At 44.9% G+C, this 23,144-nt stretch overlaps 1 protein-coding gene across 1 annotated transcript in view; it reads right to left on the bottom strand.

The window, feature by feature from the left end:
- Positions 1 to 8,624: 8,624 nt before the first annotated feature.
- The window catches only part of SH2D7 (SH2 domain containing 7), a 233,890-nt gene continuing 219,370 nt past the window's right edge, over positions 8,625 to 23,144 (bottom strand). Inside the window, exon 6 of the mRNA XM_069624409.1 lies at positions 8,625 to 13,016. Coding sequence (XP_069480510.1) covers positions 12,966 to 13,016 — 51 coding nt within the window. The 3' untranslated portion in view covers positions 8,625 to 12,965. The remainder of the gene's footprint in view (positions 13,017 to 23,144) is intronic.

The following is a 23,144-nucleotide window of genomic DNA, read 5'->3' as shown; positions in this document are numbered from 1 at the left end:
AAATGAGGATGATTGAGGTGGTCCTGCTTTTTACCACCCCTAGGGGGAATATCGGGTAGCGGCCTTCCCTCCGTAGTGCCACCGTGAAGGGCTCCCCCATGGGTAGAAGTGATGTTATCCCATAATTTGCCGTAGTCCCAATGTGACAGACCGAGGTTGAGACATAGGACACAGCATTAACGACTTCATTAGAACACAGAACATGAGTAAATTCTGAAGCTTTCAGAGCGCAGTGTGATGCTGTAGTATCAGCCAAACATTAAACCTTTTGACCTCTGATAGCACAATCTGCATAGGCAGCAGCGGATTAAGCGAAATGAGCAGAGCAAAAATGTGAAGGGCCCCTTGGCTGTCCTAACATTATTCAATGAGGATGGTGGAGGAGGCGGTGGGAAAGTTGGACTGGCAGAGGATGTGGGCTGACCACCTCGTTCTTAATGCTGTAGCCTTTTCGGGCATTCTGCTTTCCAGTGACCAAATTATTTGCAATAATTACATGGATCATTTCATACATTCCCAGCCAGTCTTTCAATACTGTTCTCATGATCTGTCTGTGGAGAGGGGCCCTCTTCCGCTTCCTCTTCCCTGACACCCTTGAGAGGGCTACAACTGCTGAAGTTGTAAGGCCATTGCCTTTATTTCTGTACTCCTTGTCTCTCTTACTCATAAAATTGCTTTACAGATAACAAGACCTCAGTCAAACTCATTCCTTCCCAACCAATCAAGATAGTCTTCATCCCTCCAGCCACTTTTGGTTGCAGATCCATAACGAACTGTGATACTTTGGCTTGAGGGGAAACAACAATAGCATCTATGATCCCTGAATATTGATCAAAACATTGTTTCAACCGTTCGAGATAATCCGCAGGATTTTCACCCTTGAGTTGCTAACAGGCATTTATCTTGGACCAATCCGTTTTCTTGGGACAGATCTCAATAACAAATTGTACTAATCGATCAGTAAAAGCCTTTCAGTGGGTGGGGGGTCTTTTAGCTGGCCAGTTACTTTTTTGCTAAAGCAAGGCAAAGGTATCTACAGGGAGAGCAGCTCTCAGCAATTGGTTAAAATCAGCCAATGTGGGTCGATAACAGTCTACGATGACTTGTAGCACTCGCTTATATTTGATGGGATCCTCGCAGATCTTAGAGAAATCGTGGGCAATATTAAATTGGCCAGTTGTGCTCTATGGTGTGCCCAGATGAGCACCTCCAGGCGGTTGTCTTAAATGGAACACTGCAGCATTATTACAGAAGGGGATTTTGGGGTACCCTCAAAGGTTTAGGATGTGTCTCGTGCTGGGCACCAAAAGAGACTGAATACCTGAGCCTGGAGGGTGTCCGGGATGGATGGCGATCAGGATCGGCTAGAAGGGATCATATTGGGATAGACTATTTATATAAGGGTGGTTCATTCAGGGTTGAATTGTGGATGGATATTAGGCGGTGTCCCATGTTATGAACCCAAGGTGATCATCCCAAAGACCCTAGCCTGGGACTCCTCTCATGTGGCCAGGTAAGGCAGACGCTTCCTGACACTAAGGGTGGTGTTCTCAGGGAGGATCACATGGGAGAGGGCTCGGGTCCGGAGAACTCGGAGTCCCTCTAACCAACTTCCCTAATGATCCCATGGTCTTAATGGCCTATTGTAAAATTGAAGCTTTTGATGTTAGAAAGAGCAGGGGCATTAGGGATTTCAAGTCCCATAATGCTTGAGGTATTGGGACAAGGAAGAAGGGCTCAGAGGCGCAGAACTTTGGTGTGCAGTCTAGTTGTTCTAATGACCCACACCTGAGCAGCACTTTTTAATATTTAAAGCCCCTCCCAGGTGCAGACCATTGGAAGGAAGCCGTGGAAGAAGCAGTTGGAATGAGACAGAGCTGCTGCTAGATTGGAAGCGGCTGCTGTCTAGTGGTGCTAGCAAAAGTCAGAGGCCCTGTGGGATGTCGAGTACATGGAGCGGGAAGGAGTATAATGGCTGGCTGTCCTGAGCAGAGGAGCTTTCCTGGTACTGCTGCGTGCGACTCCAGTGTGTGGCGTTCACCAGAGCGTAGAAGCAGAGAAGGCTTCAGCTGCAGGAGGAGCAAGCAATGGAATTACTACCAGAGCTGTCAGTAACCTGTGAAAGTCTGATGAATGCAGAAGCTGCAGCTGGTCATTTGGAGGCGTGAGAGAAAGCCAGTGAGTTTGCCTCTGTCATGGATCCCTGGGGCGCTCCAGAAGAGACAGTTTACTACTGCTTAGAGTTTTGAATATCGAACTATTGAATGTAGGCCAATTAAGCACAATTCTTATGTTCAAAGAGACAGAACTAAGGAACATTGTATTCAAAATTGTCAAAGCGGGAGCAATCCTTATATGGAGAGAGAACAAGTGGAGGAACATTATAACAACCATCATTCAAGCCAAAAGGGATTACTATTTAACTCTGGTGTAAAAGAATATTGTAACCACCTTTGCCAAAGCCAAAATGGAAGAATATTGACACAAGGTGTATGTGGCTTGGAAAGCGCATTTTAAAAAGAGAACTATAACCAGTATTGGCAAAGACAAAGGGGGGCAATTAAGGAGAACCAAAGCAAGGCAATTAAGAGAAATCAATGATGGCAAAACAGAAACCCTCCTTGTAACTGATATCAAGGGGGAGAGGAATAAAATCTGCATTGCCTGTGGCAAATGAATCAAAGTGAGAAACATTGCCAATGTGTTTTGGTCTATTAATGAAACAGTTGTTGGGTTTTTACTTTTCCACATTAACGATTGAAGTGTTGAAAGCTTGAAGCAGCCTCACAACAGAAGTGGTAGGAGTTTTATCCTGGCAGGCGAGCACCCCAGGAAAGGGACTGTGAGTGGTTAGTCCTGGCGGGTTAATGGACCAGGAAGAAGACAATTGAAGTACTGCCAAGTGGTAGAAGATTGTGGTAGTAAGAAAGTGGAAAAGCCACTAATGTGTTGGTTGTCATGAATTGTGGAAAAATCATCTTGACAAAACTTTGTTTTAAAAGAAGAGATGGAAATAGTTGTGTTTTGCAAGGAGGAGAAATTGTATTGAAAACTGACTGGAAGTGCGCAAAGACAAAGTCTTTTTGATTTATCAAGCAAGAACTGTGGAATCTTGACAAACATTTTGAAGAGTGACATATTTTGTTGGACAATAAGACGGTTCAAGTACCAAGTGGAAAACTTGTGGAGTAAAAATAACTTTATATTTGGAACAGAACTTGGCTATTGAAAGGAACTGTCTTGATTTTAACTTTGGTTAGGGAAATCCCAAATTAATCATGGGGGAAGGGACCCGACCCTGGTTACAATGATATATGTTTACAGAATTTGTTTGAACATTGTTATATTATTGAGTTTAACCAGCCATATGATACCTGTATGATTTTTTGTATATGTAAGTGTGAGGGACAGATACCTTTCTATAGTGTTTTTCTTCATTCTTGGTTGGATAGGCAAGGAAATCCTTGTTGGGTGAGGGAAAGTGAGGTGTTTAGCCCACCTTTTATTATTTAATAAAATGACTACTTGTGGAAAAACTCTATCTACTTGTCTTCCTCACATTTGTGACCCTCACACCACTCAGTCTGGGATGGGAGTGTAGGCAAAGATGGACAGCTGTCCCTGAAGAGAATTCAGTGCTGGATTCAGGATAATGAGAGTCAAGAATGTCCTCTGGAGATTTTTGTTGTTGGGAGTATCCCTTGGATGACTCTGTGTAGGCCACTATAACCAGATTTGTTCTTAAACACCTGTAAGTTGACATTCTCTATCTTTAGTGTCTTAACTTGATCCTGTAGCTTTTTCCTGTGTGTCTTTGAGCACTCACGTTTTTGATTCTGACTGTCTCTTCATGGTTTCGGAGTACCCACCTAGATTGCTATTCCACTGTTCTTCTTTCTCTTACTAGGCTTTTCGCAAAACTTTGAATTTGTCTAAATCGAATGTGGATCCCTGAGAGAATTGTCTAATTAGGTCTTCTCGAGTATGATAGAGCCATTTGTCCAGGAACCTTCATGTTTTGGGCAAGTAGTCTTTGTGCATGAAACAGGCAGGACATCCTTTAGGAGGAAGCAGCACGTATCTTGCCTGACTAGAGCCCATTCTCGCCGGGAGGAAGATATAGTATGTCTTACTGAGGAACCAGGTCAGTGCCGCCCTCTGTCAGTGCCAAGTGTTGCCATGCTTGGATGCTGGCACAGTCGGTCCGGCTCATGCTGACTGCTTTGTAGTTTTACTATGCAGAGGTTTTGAGTGGAGTCGCACAAGCTCTGCTCCTACCCCTTGATAGAATTTTCAGAGACATTTATTCAGTGTTAGTCAAATCTATACCCTGGTAACTGTGCTTCGTTTCATGGGCGTCAGTCACAGTGTATGTCCCATGGCATGCTACCCAATGAACAGAGCGGTCTAGCTTCCAGTGACGAGGGTAGGGAAGTATCGAGGACAAGGACACATACGGAGAAAAACAAAGCCTGTTACAGCTCCCATACCTGAAAAGGAAATGGAGAAATAATGTTTGTTTTTTTTTTTTTTTTTTTTTTTTTTTTTGCAGATGCGTTGCACATGTAGGGTTCCAGTGAAGGAACGTGCTCAGAAATGAAAAGAAACTGTGGCATGCATCCAGTACTTCCTTAATCTGACCATCGGTATTTATTTGGTTTCCATTCATTCTAATTCAGTGCTTGGCATGGCTGTAATGTTTAGGTGTTACCCTTGCTTTTACTATTTGTTAGTTTATTACTGCGGCGGCCAACCGCTTCCTGATTATCTTTATCCAGACCAGACTGACGTCAAACAGGCTAGGTACTTTCCCTCCTTGTTTCTAGAATTACCAGACTGTTTCCCGGATCTTATTTTCCCACTAACCAGTTACCAAAGACACAGTGGAAAATGGACAGATAGCAATGCGATTAACTACGCTCATCAACCCATGTATTTATCAGCTCCTTTCTGCATCTGCTCTGCCTACTTCTCTTTACCCCCCAGACGCCCCTACCAGCGGGCCCCTTGTCTAGACAAAACTGTCTTACCGTGGGCCATCGTGGATCTATGGGAGTCATGTCCAGTGAACTCTCCGTTTTTGTTGCAGGGCAGTGGCAATCTGACATCGGCAAGATCATCAATTTCCTCTCATCTCCTGCTGTCCCCTCCTCTCCCCCCTTGGCTACCTTGCCCTCTCTCTCCTCTTCCTCCTCTGCCCCTCCTAGGCCTCTTTCTGCTCCGCAGGGCGTACCTCTGATCTGTACCCCTCCCCGGAAGGTCTTTAAGGCTGGCAACCTTCTTCATATTCCTACTCTCAACTCTCGCTCTGCCATCAAACACTCCTCTGAGATCTGCCACCTCCTTGAAGAACTAGACCTTGACGTCCTTGGTCTTACTGAGACATGGTTCACGGCCACCTCTGTTACGAGCTTTGACACTCTCCTCCCTGATGGCTACAAGATCCTCTCAGCACCCAGATCCTCCCGGTCCGGTGGGGGGGGTATCCCTGATCTTTCCTGAGTGGATTCTTGCCTCTATCATTCCCACTCAGACCTACTTCTCTTTTGAATGCCTTGTCTGTAGGCTTTCTCTCTCGCCTACCCATTCTCTTACTGTGGTTACCATCTACCGGCCTCCTGGTCAAATCACCTAATTTCTCTCTGAGTGGGCAGACCACTCCTCCTCCATCCTGGCCTGCACCACTCAACTCCTCCTCCTTGTTGACCTAAATATTCATTTAGACTCTCCTTGCTCCTCCTCTGTACTCTTCCGTGACCTCTGCGACTCCCTCTCACTGTCCATCCTACCCTCTGGCCCGACTCACTCTGCATGGCACACACTCAATGTCTTGATCTCCTCTGACCTCCCCCTCTCCATCCCTCTGACCACTCCTCTCTCCTGGAGCGATCACTCCCTCCTCTCATCTCATCTCTCCCTCTCTTCCCCCCCAAGCCTACCCCAACACTGCCACCTACCTTCTCGGACATCCGGCCCATGAAGCGTGTGTCAGTTGAGGCTTTTGCCACCACTTTCTCTCCCCCCCCCCCGTCCCCCTCCACCTTTGGCTGTCTCTCATCCTGATACAGCCCTGTCTCTGCTCTACTCTTCAATTTCTGATACGCTTGATGTTCTTGCCCCTGTCATGAGGATCTGTTTGAAGTCCAAAGCCAAGTGCAATTCCTGGTATGACTCTGACCTAGCTACACTTAAACGTAAGTGTAGGGCAGCTCAGAGGAAATGGAGGACTTCCTGTTCATCCTCTGACAAACTGGCCTGTCGCCTGCTACAAAGGCAATACCGACTCTCTGTACTCACCAAGAAAAGAGTCCACATTCAAGCTCGTGTCTCTGCGGCATCTAACAACTCGGCCGAACTCTTTCAAATCTGCAAGGAGCTGGCCAACCCTGCTGCAGTCTCTACCCTTCCTGTTGCCTCCCAGGCTCTTTGCAATGCCCTTGCCTCTCACTTCATTTCAAAAACCCAGGACATCCTGTCCACCCTCTCCACCCACACTCCTCCTCTTCCCTCTCCATCTGCGCTTGCTGACCCTCCTTTAGCCACCTTCCCACCATCCTTCTCGTCCTTTCCTCTTTTCACCCCTGACGAGGTTGCTAAACGAGTCTGATCTATGAAAGCCTCTTCAAAACAGGTTCATCCCTGTTCCTCTAAAACCATCAAGGACCACATTGACACCCTCGCTCCGGCCCTTGCTGATTTTTGCAACCACTCCTTTGCCTCTGGATCCTTCCCCTCCCCTCTGAAGCAATCCTTTGTGCATCCTCTTCTCAAGAAACCCACAGCTGATCCTTCTTGTCCAGCTAACTATCGCCCAATTTCCATTACTCCCTTTCTTGGCAAACTCCTGGAAAAGTTGGCCATCTCTCAGCTTAACCTTCATTCCAATTATGTTGGCTGTCTCCATGACCACCAGTCTGGCTTCAGAGCTGCCAGAAGCACGGAAACTGCTCTCCTAAACATCCGTGAAGATCTGCTCACCAACTTTGACTCTAACATTCCCTCTGTGCTCATCCTCCTCGATCTCTCTTCTGCCTTCGACACGGTCAACCATACCATCCTGTTCAACCGTCTCCGTGAAAACTTGGGTATCACTGATCAGGCTCCGGCCTGGCTGACCTCTTTCCTCTCAGATCGACCCTCCCAGGTCCAACTTGAGTCCTTCCTTTCATCTATCTTCCTCTCTACCTGTGGTGTTCCCCTGGGGTCTAACCTCTCGCCCTGGCTTTTCAACCAATACCTGGCAACTCTCGCCCACTGCATTGCCATTTTCTGCTCAAATTTCCAATTCTACGCTGACGACACTCAACTCATTTTCAGGCTGCCCTCTGCCACCTCCTCTCCCATCTCTGATTGCCTAACTGCCATTCAAGATTGGTGTGCCACCAATGATCTTTGTCTGAATGCCAGCAAGATGGAGATCCTCCTCATCGGCAAACCTTCACCATCCTTTCCCCTCACACTCTGGCCGGCCTCCCTTGGCCCTCCTCCTACCCCCACCTGCGAGGCTAAGAACCTCGGGGTCATCTTTGACTCCACCCTTTCCTTCTCCGCCCACACCTCTGAGGTCTCTAAAAAGTCAAATTTCCGACTGCACCTCCTCAGAGGTACTCTGCCTTTCCTCTCCTTCCCCCAGAAGCTCATGGTATCTCAAGCTCTGGTTCTCGCTAGCTTGGACTATTGTAACAGCCTCTTTCTAAATCTACCTGCCTCTACTCTCCGCCCTCTGCAACTAATCCAGAACAGGACTGCGAGATTTGTCCTTGGCCTCAAGCCCTGGGATCGTATCTCTCCAGCTCTGAAATCTCTTCACTGGCTCCCAGTGGATGTAAGGATTAAATTCAAAACCCTCTGCATTGTTCACAAGGCTTTCTGGGGCCTGGGTCCAAAATACCTTCAGCTATCCCTCCGCAAATACCTCCCCTCTCGAGCTCTTCGCTCCTCTACCTCTAACTCACTCAGGGTCAGTCGTTTTTCTAAGAAACGAGCTGGGGTAGATCTGTCTTCGGCTGGGGCCTCCCTCTGGAACAGCCTCCCTGCCACGTTAAAACTTGAGAAGTACCATCTCCGGTTCCGGAAACACCTCAAGACCTTCCTCTTTTCTTCTGCCTTCGCTCCCCCTCTCCCCTGCTGATCTGTTCTCGCTTGGCACCGTGCACCTGGCCACCCTCTGTCTTTTGGGCCCAGGTACCTGCTCATCCCGTCACCCTCCTGCGCTGCCTCTGGTCTGTATCTGTACCCATACAGCCCCCCCTTTTTCTTTTTGCACTTATCGGACCTACCCTGTCTGCTGCCTTAAACCTAGCACTTGCAAATTGCTGGCTGCATTACCACTGTTTGTTGCCTTTATTATTTATTTATTGTTATTTATCTGTTTCTCCTCTGCTTCGCACTTTCCACCTCTCCCCCCCCCCTTCCATGCACTTTTCCCCTCCCCCCTCTCCCATGCACTTGCGCGTTCTCAATGTCACTGGCCCTAGTAAGAATGCTGTTTTGTTCTCCCCTGTTACCCTCCCTTGCCTTGTCGCGCTCTGAAACACTTGTGTACGAGCGCAATAGAAATAAAATATCAATCAATCATTTTGTTGTGGCAAATCAACCACAGACTCAACAATCCACTCTTTGGGTCAGTCGGTCGGTAAGCATCTTTAATGGCAGTCAAGAAAGCAGCATGCAAACAATCCACAGGACAGGACACAAAATCAACGATTGAACCGTATACGGCACAGCAACCCCTCTTTTTGGGTTTGTATGTTTTTATACTGTCCACTTACATGGGTTGTCTATGAAAGGGGATGGTACATACATCTTACGATGTTAACAGTATACAAGGTTTCAGGTGGGTTCAACTTGCATTACTCAATAGGGCACACAAACAATCGGTAAGGTTCTCGTACCTTGGGGAGCACACTTTGCAACATGCAGCAGACAGTTTCAGACACATTTCTCGCAAGTCAGCATTTCTATGAGAACTACGGTTCTCACACGGCTCTGGCCCGCCAAATGTTGCTGATTTAACGTGCTGCAGCCATCTTGCCTGGCAAGGAACTAAGTCAGATATGGATAATATTAGAAGTGAGCTGCATCTCACAGTGTACCTGGAATACATCGCAGTGAAGAAATGTGCACAGCAACATGGGACAAAGCAGTTAGAAGCAATAAGGCAGATTTAAACATGGCAGCCGAAGACGGCTGAGCTTTCACAAGGTGAGGACGTGAGGATTACATAAATGGATGGTACCGTCATACTTTTTCCACGGCACATGTCAATACGTGTTTTGCGCTACATGGGCTGATTAGTATCGTTACAGGGTTAGTTAGAAATGTGCATACATAATAAAATCGGAAATGGTAAAAGTTGTTTGTGCAAATTGAGAACATTTTAAAGAAAATGAAAACATAAACAACACAAAGGAAAAAAATCACAACATACTTTTGGGCTAGTTGCTTCAGAAAAGGGAAATAAATTGCATCATATATACCCCGCAAAGTCATATTAAAGAGTTAATTTGCATTCCTAAAGGCATTTTGAACTTCTAATATTTCCTATGTCCCCCATTACTAGAGCCGCATTTATTTAAATCTACACGCATTGATCATTAGGACTACAGTTACTACAAAACCCCTATGATTATAATATCATAATCGTACTCTGTACTTATCACTTAGTCACATCATTAGTTGGTGGCCTTTTTTAATCGGGTCACCATTTTTATATTCAATGTTTCGTTAGAAAAAACATATGCTTGTTAGCCACCTTGACTTGAGTATCATAGAAAAGCTGATTAACGTTTCTAATTGCAGTTCATTTCTGGAGAATTGATGCTGGTAAATCTTTTGAGTTTATTTAACTCTTCACTTTACGAAAGGAACGTCTGTTTTCAGGAACATTGTAACTTGACATCACTCATGAATGGAAACTCACTCTGCTGGTAGACAATGGATTGATAAGATTGTATCATTCACAAGTGGAAAACTGGCGGATAAATAGGGAACTGGCAGAATTAGATCACTTGAGGGAAAGTAATCTCGGAGGAGAGAGAACTTCTTTGGGCATTTGAAGATGGTTCCTCCTGAATGTTTTCTTCTCTGGGACTTTGGGTCTGGGGAATAGGAGCTTCAGGTTTCTGTTTACTGGGAGGGGGATCTACATATCTTCTTTCCACCACTATAGTTTTGGCCAGAGGTGAGGTCTTATTCATCCCGGAGGAGACAGGCTTGCTGTGTCTGAGCGGATGAACATTTTTGCGGTGCCCCAAAGGTCCTAATGTTTTTCCTGAAAGAGTCAGCATCTGGAGTAAGGTTGCCCTTGTGACAGGCACTGGCGAATCCCACATATACCTCTTCTGGACCCATCATCCTTTACCTTGTGAGGTACCGTGCCCCATTGGGCACCCCATTGGATCTTTCCAGATTTAGGCAGGGGACTCTGTCACAATATCCAACAACCATTGCCCAACTCTCTTACCAGGTTCCTTAATTCCCTCTTCTTCCCCAACCAATGAGACCCTTGTTGTCCTTCCCGTTTCTGTGCAGTGTGATCTCCCAAACATGTGGGTCCCAGGGCATCATGAGGGCAGCAGATAATTGCTGTCTCCATGGAGTCCAGGGTTGATTAATTCTTAACATAATATAGTTTGAGAATCCCAAGTACTATGGCCAACCAGTACAGTAAATGTCTTACTTGAATAAATTAATACCACCAAAGGCATAGCTTCTACTCTTCAAAAAGGATTCTAACATTCAATTTCTTTCATCCCGCTCTCCATGTTCCACACCAACAGGCTTTCTGCAGATGCACCATATCACCAAATAAGGCACAGATGGGACCAAAGGCTCTACATTTCAGCTGCAGAACATCTTAAAACGTGTGTCCCGACATATTTAGATTCACCCCTTTTGATCCAAGTCTGATCTCGATATATGAGGGTCATGGTCTGATCGTAAACCGACTCAAAAGGCCATCAATGCTTGGGGCAAACTTTGAACTGCATCAGAACATTCTGACTATTAATAGATTAGCAGTAGGGGACATCTTGTGACATCTGACTGGCACCATATTTGCCCCTGCCAGACCTACACATGTATCACACAGTACGTATCACACATGTATCACTGCTCATGTAATTTCTGTTAAATGTGATTAATTTGTCCTGATCTGCTTTCCTCATGCAACTAAGAAAACCAAATGTAACAGTGCCTCGATGCCCCAGGGCCACTTGTGTGCTTTATAAATACAAATAAATAAATATGAAACCCCTGATGACAATGCACTCCCACCATGCTGAAAAGGCAGGTCGCAGTAGGCTGGGCCGGTTATCCAACCTTGCTGGCATATTTGCACCTCAAACAACCATGAACATGTTCACTACATGAACTCCACATGGCTGAATGCTTGAGGATTTTGGGGTTTGATGCAGATTGCCAACAATGCAATTGTCCCAACATGTGTCTGATGCTATAAAATAGCATTGTTGTGGCTGGGATCAGACTCTCCTAAAATGGCAACATTAGAGATGTTTTAAATCCTTCACTCAAAAACGGTGACATGAGCAATAGGGACTAATTGTGTAGGGAATGCGTCCATTTGTGTAAGGTACAGTTTTAGGAGCATAGCTGGGAGAAAGGGGCTGAACAGTTCTAAATCTTTCAAAGGGTTGATAACCAAGGAGTGCTGTCTGGCTAGGGTCACCTGTCAAGGGGGCCACACTACCTGTTAGTTTCAGCTTCACAAGAGATGGTAGCATCCCCTTCCAATACACATATTCTATTATACGTGGTGCACTGTACAATGTGACTTAAAAGGCACACATTGAAAAGTGAAAGGTTTGTAAAATGTAATAATGGAAACATATGTGCTGTGCATACCAGTTGTGCAAAGATCATGGTCCACGTTCCTGCGCCTAAGAGGCCCTTAACATAGCAAACAAAAAGCATCAATGAACTCCAAACGTTTTACTCTCCCTTGCAACAGCAGTAATAATGACCGTAGACATGTCCCACAGAGTTCCAATAGTTACTTAAAATCAAAAGATAACATGAGCATGGCTCTAATTATGTCTCAAATAGCTGAATGGCTTGCTTCTCACTGACCACGATCATTGCAATTGATCACATTGGGCAACAATTTAGGTAGCCTTCAATGTATTGCTCAGGCATGGGAAAGATCCAGTAAGTCAATGATTTCCAGCAAAAATAGTATTAGCTACATTGACATGTTTTTTAAGTGAAATCTTGGAGAACCTCTTTTGCTGCATGCATTGCAATTGGGGAGTATAACAGCAGTAACATAAGGAAAACAGAAATGCGTTATGTAGCTATAATAGTCATTTCTTCAAAATATGGATGTAGGGTCTTAAGTAAACCCACAGAAATGGACCTACATCTTAATTCTCAGTGAATCACAATCATGTCACTGGGTAGTAGTTCAGATGTCCTTTAACAATTCAAGTGTGTGTCAGAAATACACAAGAAGCAAAGTAGATAAGCTTTTCCATAGGCAATCGTGTTTGCTGAATTATTGAACTGATAGTGTTTAGCTTTGCAGAACCATGTTCCTGTCTTGCAGCGATACACAGCTAGTGAAAATGTGAATAGCAGGAAACTCTCTCAAATAAAGCAATGGTGCATCGCGACGAATCACAGCAAAGTTATCACGCAGACGCAGAAGTGTTCTCTCTGCTTGGGTCTCGTAGATTTACAGACTTTGTTTTACATGAGGTTCTCCGTATTTCCCTGCAAGGCACTCCAGTTCATCATACAGTCATCCTAAAGCAATATCAGGGCATCCTGGCGTACTCTGACACAACTGCTTGACTCAGTAATGCATGAGAGAGGATACATTGTAGTGCATGCATGTTTTCAACAATTGACTCCATATGAAGGTCCAATAGGTCTTATATCTTGCATAGGCAACTTTCGCTTTTTGACTCCAACTGCAGAGCAAATCATGTGCATTTGTGTGAACATCAATTCTTGTTCTTTCGGCCGGTGAAGAAGAATCCTTTGCGTTGCTCGTGCTGTGAACATGAAAAGTAAATTAGGCAGGTGACGCCAGATCATATGGCCGAAACATGTACCCCATGTCAACCCTTTGTTCTAAGTGCTAACCTATTACGAATCTATGTGTGTAACTGGTACTTATGTACAGCACCTTGGCAAACGCTCTCTCTAAAGTCCAGGCAAATACAAAACAAATGTGATTCATGAGTTCAAGAAACCAGGATGTAGCGCGTGAGATAGGTCTAAAATGGCTGCTTGTATGTTAGATGCCCAGCTGTTGGAATTCAAACATTAATTCTGAGGGGTGAGGAGGGTATGGGTGGATGTTGATACATTGTTTAACAAATGGCAATAAAAATATCGTAATAAATACATTATAAAAAAAAAGCCCTGCAATATTCGCGATAGTGCAGACATGTTCCAAACAATAATCTTGTAATGTTCCATTGCCGGCCACACAGCCCTGCTCATAGCTCCTTTGACTATTTGTGGAACGGCAGTGGGGAACTTCTTGACCTAGAGATAAGCAACAATTCCATTGTTTCTCACCAGGTTAAAAGTAAACTTCAAATAAAAAGTTTATCAACGGTGACAATTTTACTGACCCTACTAGGTTGACTGTTGTTCCTTTTTCTACACTACTTCCTTGGATGTTGCCACGGAGTACTAATTTTAACTTCAGTGGACGCAATACATTATTTTGCCTAAAAGTCCCTTTTTCTACCTCTCACATGGCCTCTTAGCCTCTCTTCCACTCCCTCCTTCACGTATTACCCTCTCTGTGTGCAACTGTATATATATCTCTCTTTTTTATCTCTCTCTCACTCCCTTTGTCTTTCACAGTATCCTCCTCCCTTTAATGCGGTCGTTCTTTGTCGCGGTGAGGCATTTGTTTGAGGCTCTGTGCCTCTGTGCCTCAGCCATTATATGGCTACAATGTATAACTAATGAATGGGGTGGGGCATGGGCGTAGGACATGGGGGGACAAATGCAGGCTGCAGTTGTCATGTAAGCACTGGAGTAACTGGGGCCCCAGTGCCCCCTGCGGTGCGCAGGGCCCCGTCCATGTCCTGGCAGGGGCCCCTCAGACAAAAAAAGATATTTTTTTTAATTCTTTTTTTAAAACAGACAAAAATAAAGTTTCTTTTTGAAGTCACTCTGCCTTCATAAAGATTATTTTTTACAGAAATAATTTCTTTATGAAGGCAGAGTGACCAAAAAAATATTATATTTCTTTATGAAGTCCGAGGGCTCCCACACCTCATGACATGGAAGCCTAAAGGCTAGTGGCCTCCAAGGTATGGGACGGGAAGCCCTATGACCTTAAAAAGAAATAGGGCCGCCTCATTACAAGGTCGTCGGTAAACCGCTGGTGTGACCAGCGGGTTGCCGCTGACCTCATAATACCTTTTCCGACACCTAGCTTCCCGGTGCTACCGGGACATTAGAAGTCCTGGCGGACTGGGAAGTTAGGTGCCGGAAAATGTTAGTCCCCATGGGTTCACGGAAGCACCTGCACTGCCACTAATAGTGCATGTGCTTCTGTGATGAGGTGCCTACTAGGGCCCCTTCGCCCGCCAGTGTCAGACCTGTTGGGTGCTGTGGTCCCAGCAGGCATACTCTGAATGTCACGGTCTGGAAACAAGGGTGCCGGAAAGCTTACCAGCACCCTTGTTTCCAGACCGCCACACTTATGAGGCCCATAGTTTGTTTGCAGTAACTCTGCCTTCATAACAAAATTATTTCTGTTCCGGTTTGGTCCTTTAACGGAATTTCTTTATGAAGTCAGAGTGACTTCAAAAAGAAACCATTTCTTTTTGAAGTAATGGGACTCCCCTCCACCCCATGACACGGGGGCCTCCCGATCCTCTGCATATGACGGGAACAAGCATTCCTGGCTACTGCAGGGAGCTGAAGATCTCGTTCCCTGGACCAACAGGTTAAAGGTAGGAAAATGTATTTTCTCTAAATGTGTGTGCGTGCATGTAAGTGTGTGTATATGTATGTATATAATGTAATGTGCATTAATGAGTGAGTGCAGGATGCGGCCTGGATATGCCTGTGTGAGTGTATGGTGAAGTGTGCACACTCAAATGTATGGCTGGCTGGGTGTGCTTGTGTGAGTGTACGGTGAAAAGGCACACACTTAAATATATGGGTGGCTGTCTGGGAGTGCCTGTATGGTGAAAGGGTGCACACTTAAATGTATGGGTGGCTGGGTGTGCATGTGTGTTTGTATGTGTATGGTGAATGGTGTGTGTGCTTATGTTCAGAGGCTCAACAAAACCTACTTTTCGGGAGACCCCTAACCCTTCAAATGTTGGGAGAGGCACAAACTTCACGAGCAGTGGGTTAGTGGCACATTTATTTGTGTGGGGGCATCTAACTTCTTTGCGCATTCTAATGAGACTATTGTAGTGCAGCTTCAATGTTACAAGCAGTTACCTCTCTCCTTTAAGTCTGAAAGCACCCACTTATGGACTGCTGTGAGAATGAGCGGTCTCCTGTCCCCTCTCTACCCTTCCAATCACTCGCCTGGCATTCAAGTACTAAACCCATATCATGATTTCAACTGCCTAAAAATGAACAGTGAAATGCTTTATGTTAGTATTTGCTGGGCCTTTAGGATCAAACACGTGCCGTTTAACATCTGTGTCCTGTTCTGTCCGGCAACGGATTTGTAGGTCAGCCAGGTCGAGTCAACATAGCCCAAATTTCAGGGGGTGGGGGAAGAGGACTACAGCCCAGTCAGATCAATGGTGTTGTGCCACTGCTTGTGTTTAATGCCATGATTACCTATTGATAATCTTCATTACTTGTATCCATATTCTTCCTCATCCCAATACTTGTGTATGAGGCACTATGATGAGGTAGCGGGACATGTAGGTAATGCCTGGCTTAGTTACTTGTATTCTTCATTACTTCTAGCCCCACTCTTCCTCGTCCTTGTACTTATCTACGTCAGTACTGGGACAAGGAAGAGGGACGTGGAGGTAATTCTGTGCCGATGTGCCGATGTGCTGATTTTGAGGGTTGGAGCACATGGTTGGAGGGAGGGGGATGTGTGGGGGCAGGGATTGTGGAATAAATCCAGGCTAAGCAGGCATGATATGTGGTATTAGTGGCTAGCAAGGCATTTTGGTGCAGCCAGTCTAGTAATTTCTTAGTTTGGCTTGTCTTTCTTTAACTGGGCATCGCTGATTAAGCATTTCAGCTAAGTGTAATTACCTGGCTAGACTGGCTTTTGGTTGCTGCCAGTCTAGCCGTTTCTTACTGTGGAATTGTATATTTTTCTGGGCATCTGTGATAAAATAACCAGGATACGTGTTATTGCTTTGACTGCCATTTTGGTGCAACCAGTCTAGGTATGTCTAAATGTTGCCTGCCATGCTTTACTGTAATATGTTATTACATGTCTAGACTGGTCTGCATTGTACAGCAAGTTGGACATGTTTTAATTGTGGCATGTCATTTTTGATAGTAAAGCATTCCATTAATGAAAGCATTAATGTTCCTGTGCACTTTTGGTGACATGCATGTAATGGATTTTTGGACTGGTGTTACCCTACAAAACAATTGCAAATGCTCTGGCTTTTTAGCCAATTTCTCTCAGAAAGTGTGCTGTTTAATACATTAAAACACACACATGTATGCTGCTCCAAGCACAGTGTGCAGCATACCCTTGAAGCAGCACGCTCGTGTGTATTACGCAATTGTGGTAATCTAGGCCAGCCCACAGTGTTGCGTGACCCATGATTTGTTGCCGAACTGGAGGGGGCCCCTTCAGCATGGCTTGCAGGGGGGCCCCCAAAGGTAGTGTTAAGCCACTGCATGTTAGCTTGCAAAAGTTAAAGTAGAGTCTACTTTTACTTTTGCAAGCTTACAGTATACTGACTGTCTGCAACTTCTGCTGCTGCCCCGCACCTGCGCATAAAGAACGTGCCCAGGCCGGGGAAACAAACAAACTGCGCGTGCCCTGCTGCACAGCCTCAGCCATCGTTTTTCAGAACGAAGGAGAAGCCAGGCAGCGACGCGTGCTGCAGAGACTCTGTGCTCGTGACAGCGTGTGTGTCATCGAGGGAGACAGAGTGAGAACAGGCTGAGCAGGTAGCATCAACCGTAAGGCAAGTCAGTCAAATGCTCCCCCCTCCTTTCCGAGGTGTAGGGAGGCATGGGGAGGATTTATTGGAGGGAATGTGCAGCTGTGCCAAAGTCAGATATAGTTTCTAAACACGGGCAGTGCATTGCAAAACTGATCAGGGAATCCTGGCCTCTTAATGATTCAATGAAATATTAAGAGGCCAGGATTCCCTGATCAGTTTGTAACGCCGTGTGTGTTTATAAACTGTATATCAGACGTTGGCAGTGGCACACTTTCATGAATTGAAAAACCTGAGGCCCTGCCAGTGCCGCCCTCATGTTTTTCAATTCATGAAAGTATGCCAAGGCCCCTGCCAAAGAGGAACATCACATTTCGGAACGGCTCTTAGTTCATTCCTTACTGATGGGCAGCCAGGGCTCACATTTAAGCTCCAAGCATTGGCCAACACGGGCTTTCAAGGCCGCACAAAAAAATACAGAGGCCATTCACCTATACAGCAGAGGATCAAGGGAGCACAATAGGAGCCGGTATATAATGACATGTACATGCAGTTTCTATACAAATGCCACAACACTGTTTAATATATTATGCGTTGCCTTTTTTAAGGAGAAGGGTGTGACAATTATTTTTGCTGCTTGCACTATACTAGTGCCCCTAACCCGTCGGGTTACTTTGAGATTGTTTCTAGTTTATTTCCTTAGAGCTGGATCACGCTGACTGCACCTGATATATTTCTCTGCAAAAAAACATTACAAATTCTATGAATCTGTAACTGCTTCCCAAAATGAGACCCGGTCCCCCAGCTGGAGGTGACATCTATTGCTGTGACACTTTCTTCATACTCACTCAACATGCTTAGCATACATGGAGCAACAAGAAACTCTGTTATAACATTTACAATTGAGGCATTTCGTTATAGTGTACACTGTCACTTCTAGGCGATCCCAAGTAAACATATATAGAAAATAATGCACAGTGGGGAGGGGGGGTCACACTATTCGCCCAGGATCACACAATCTGGCAAAGACAGAATTTTCTTCCAGCTGTCCCTGTACCCCAGGCCTGCCTTGCAAAGTGCAGACAATGCCTACGATATCAGCCTGACATTGTATACGAAATCCTCATGAAACCATATAAAGTAAAATGAGGATGAGCCAATCTCAAGAAGGGCCGCTACGTGGGATGTGTGCTCTTTTCCAAAGTAATGTCTAAGGTAGGCAAGGGAAAACACTTGATGTATATTCTAATATCAGTAGGCCTCACTTAAGGCACACCCCTCCACATCTTCCCACCCACTCACACCTGCTTGAAGTTTGGATGGTACCACACCTAAAGCTTGGTCTCTGACATGAGGGCTACCTGCATTTCGCTAGTTCAAACCCAGCAGCAGGGTCCACTTAACCTTCCATAAATTCAGTGTTGCTCAAATGAGGGTAACAATACCTGTTATTACATTGCCTAGAAGCTGAAAGCATCTAGCATGAAGCGCTATGACCAAAGTGTTATTACATAAAGCAAACTATTATCAGCACAGACCTGAACTCTGTCCCTGCCCAAAATAAACCATTTGTTGGTGCCTATCCTGCGCATCTCTTAAGAGAAATCAAGCGCTAATCTTCTGTAGGTCTTGGCTAAGCTTCACCCTGTTTTATTCAGCCTGGCTGTTTCTGTCAGCGTACTTGAGTGGTGGCAGTGCGATCAGATTTTTGGGGGTTGAGTTTTGGCAGTATGTGGATTAAGTGACTTCTGTGTCTGTCCCCCCTTCCAAATATCCATGCTCCTGACTATTTCTTAAGAGTTAATGCTTGCAGGTATCAAGGGGCCCTTTTAAGGTCATGGATCTGGCATGCCTGTTTCAGCTTATTCTGAGAAGCTATATGGAGTGGTTGGTCATGCAAGGCGTGCACAAGAAAACCTGTGAAACATAAGCAAGGAAATAGAGGGTGCTCTGAAGAATAAGGAGAAAGTGCTGAGTAAGTGCAGATTAGAGTTGTGGGGTGCTGGCATGGGGGAGTGGGAAGCGAGGGACTGGGGTGCAGTAGGGTGTGGGACTGCAAATTGAAAAAGGGGAGAAAGGGTGCAGAGGACAGAAAAAGAGAGGAGCAAGGGAGGGGAGAGATGGGAAAAAGAACGGAGTGCAGATGAAAGATAGGGATGGTTTGCAGCACAGGGTGATCAGTGTGTGCAGGGGAGAGAGGGGTGAAGGAAAGACCAGAACACAGGCAGAGTGGTGTAGGGTAGAACTGGCACAGGAGGTGCTTTGGGTTTTGCAAATGAGAGAGAAGTATAGACAAGTGAGAAAGTGCAGAGGGCAGTGTGTCAGAAGAGTGACTTGGTGTGGGGTGCAGGGAATGGACTTGGGAGAAAAGGGTGTACTGCAGACGAGAATGTGGAGTAGAGAAGGGTACAGAGGTGAGATTTGTACAAGGAAGAATGGTGCCTCACCTCATTTTTCCAGATAAAGAGTGCAGTCATGAATGCGTCTTTTTCTAACGCTTGATCCATGCTCATGAGGCCTGCACGAGGACGATTAGATGTAGTTTGTTGAAATAATTGCAGATATATACACTACACCATATTTGTCTGCAAATTTATTGGGCCTGATAATACACAAAGTGGCCCCTCTCTCCCAGGTGCAGGCCGGCATGGGGAGGATTTATTAGAGGGAACGTGGGAGCTCGGGCTTGGTGCTCTCCCACTGCCCCAGTGTCATCTGCGCTGCTGTCTGGTTTCTCTCCAGGAAGAGACGGTCACAGTAGGCTGTTCCTGCATCAACTCCCTTTTCACTCAATCCTACCTGCAACCTAGGTCTGAAGTCAGGACTAACCTTAAATTAGTTATATATTCACTTCTGACCTGTCCAGTAGTGGGAGCTGGTGCCAGAGTGTGTGGCATCTTGCCTTGCGACACAGCATCATGTTATTTGGGCTATCTTAGCAACTTTCATGGCTTTTTGGTGGATGGATGCCACGGAGGCTGCAGGCTCATTTTACACCATAACCTATTCCTTTAAAAAAACACTAGAAGGATCTATAAAGGGCCCGTAAAGGGCCAGTTCTGGTTTAGATGAAGTCACTGACTTAGGGATGTTTAATAAAAAGCCCTGTGTAGTTAATAACTTAATTGGAGCTGGGAACATACTACTGGTGTACTACACATGTCTTATCCAGGGATGCCTTCATCCACGCCTTTTCTCCTTAATTGTTCATTGCACTTCTATCTGAAATGTCGTCAGGCTGATTCTGATAGTTATTCTTCACATTCTTAATTGTTTCAAGGACCTGTAGGAATGTAACTGTATTTCTCCCATGCTCCCTCCCCCCTTGAAGCACTTTGAAACACATTGTGCATAGGCGCTATACAAATAAACAATCAAAAATCAATCAATCAATCACTCTATTAGCACTATGCATTTCCTTCATATAAGTCCTGCTAAAAACCAGCAATGGCAAGTGTTTGCTTGTCGATAAGTATTGGGCATTTGCCAGGCACTGCTTTAAATGTTCAGTTACTTGCACCATTTTGCAGCTGCTACCACCAGTGGGTACCTAATACCATAATGGCGGTGCTTGGTAAGGGCCTTTTCCATGCCTACATTAAAGCTCAAATGGTTGACGTTGCCAACACTGGTTTTAAAATAGAGATCCAACTGCATTTCTGGTACCCACCACCAGCTGAATATTGACTTGTAGAGAAGTTTTAATAGAGGCCACCATAAGCCATCTGGGTGACCCAGAAAAAAATAAAGCAGAGCCTTGAGATTCAAAACAGCACTTGCTCCGCTATCCATGTAAATCAAGTGAATACCCTTGTGCCGAGGTATGATTGCAGCCCATACACTGCTGTAAAGGGGCACACTTATGTTCCATCATTGAGGATTCAAGTGGAAAAGGATAGGAAGGGTTGGCAAAACTCCATAAACCATCTGCACTTAAAGCGCAGGTGAGAGTATTATAAAAGATCTCTCTAAAGTTCCATCGTTGGGAGGATTTTATACTCTGAACTACTTTTTTTTTTCTTAATTTTCTTCGGTTAAAACTGCTGTTTTAATTTTGTGAAAAGTCGAGTTCTTTGACTAAAACACAACAAATAAATTAAAAAAACAAAGTCCCCAAGGTGTCCCCTGTCCCACCCAAGATTTTATGGTTCTCCTACGCCCCTGGGGTGGGATAAGAAAGAAAGGCCATGTCCCCGCGAAGTCTATGGCTGATGGTCATCTTTCATTGACTGAAACGAAGTGGAGGAAAATGCAAGAACAGTGAAGCAGAAGGAAACATATGAACATCCATTACCATATTTACGTTTTCACGTTACATCGTGCAAATACTGTTTGCCTTTAACAAAGTACGGCATTTACATTTCAAACAAGTTCACATACCCTTAACAAAGTAAAAACATGCTCTAATTCTGAGATTTAAATTATGATGCATTATGCAACTGGACCTTATTACTAACACTTCTAAAGGTGTTTTCCGTAGCCCGCCTTTCTGATTTCCAAGTTATAGGAGGTTGGATATTTTACATGGCACCTAAGACGATGCAGGCCAACTCTGCCTACAGTTTCTTTGTGGTTCAATACTTCTACACGCCTCTCCTTGGAAGGCAAAGGTTAAATGGCATGCTACATTTTTTATCCCTGTCAATCTTAAACATTTACACATGATTGAATAAAAAGTAGGTTGGTTGCACAGCTATAGAACATTCTAGTCTTTTATGCTGATGTAGCTGGCTACAAGAGGCATCTGCTGGTGGCTTGTTTACCTTTGTGGTGCCCATAATACAGAAGAATGACTAGAATGTCAAAGCTCCCAAGTGCCTGTGCACAACAGCATACTGCTAGGAATGGCTCTCCACCATCCGGAACATCAGTTGAACATTTCAAACTAAAAGCCTACCTCCTCACATCCCAGTTAACTTCTTAACCTACCTCTCATCTGCCTTCTAGCTAACATTTTTCCCTCACCTCTAAACTGCCTGTGTCCCTCACTTTCTCTGCCTCCAATCTACTATCTTTCACAGAGGGGAAATATCCAAAACATATCAGTCTTTGTCCTGCCCTGGGATAATTTAAGAGAATTGCCTAGCATTTTCGGTGCTGGACTGCCCCATGGCAGGACAAAGACTGATACGTTTTGGATATTTCTCTTTTGTGAAAGATAGTGAGCTAAAGAATCTGGGTAAGGCTCTAGTAACCGGGACTAATGTCCAGCACAGGGACTTGCAGGACCCCCTTGTTTTTTGCATAATTTAAGTAAGTTTGGGTCTCACCCTAAATTACTAGGGGAATCCAGATGTGGACCCCTTGCTCACTATTCTTAGAGAGGCACAGCTCCACCCTACTGATGAGGTCCAACCAGACCGAAACACGTGTCTGGGGATGCTGTTGGTACTCTTGTTCAGAGGAGAATTGCCTAGCATTTCGGTGCTGGACTGCCCAAAGACTGATATGTTGTGGATAGTTCTCTTCTGTGAAAGGGATAGTAAACTAAAAAAATCTGGTTGAGATTCACCCGCGAATGAGACCGGTAGAGATTACTGTTTTGCAGTATAAAGACTCCCTTGCTACCCTGAAATACATCTTAAAATGTCCTCGCAAAAAAGTCAAACAAAAGGCTCTGCTAATAGAGAAACAGCAACGGCCACCTTGAAAAGGCCCAAATGTGCCTCCCCTCCTCCTGATCAAACAATTTTGGAATCAAATATGGAAACTATTTTACTTGAAATTGTAGCATTCAAACTCTTTATGGACACCACTAACACTAAACTCCAACCATTAGAAGAAAGATGGGTGAGCTTTGAGAACAGAAGTGAAGAAGTAGAAAAAAGAGTCAGCGTACTACTAGAGTTACTCATATGGAATGATCCAGAAACAAAATGAAAACTTGGAGAATAGAAATCGTAGCAATAACCTGTGTCTTTGGATTTCCAGAATAAGTGGAAGGAGAGGATGTAGCTCTCTTTCTTAAAATAAACCCCCTCCAAACATTTAGAATTTACAGTCACCCATTGCCCTTAATATTCAAAGGACACATAGGATTGGACC

Source organism: Ambystoma mexicanum, chromosome 11 (genome assembly GCF_040938575.1).
Source record: "Ambystoma mexicanum isolate Mex_15411 chromosome 11, UKY_AmexF1_1, whole genome shotgun sequence".
NCBI lineage: Eukaryota > Metazoa > Chordata > Amphibia > Caudata > Ambystomatidae > Ambystoma > Ambystoma mexicanum.
The sequence above is the reverse complement of the archived record's forward strand: the minus strand, read 5'-3'. Positions and strand labels throughout refer to the sequence as shown.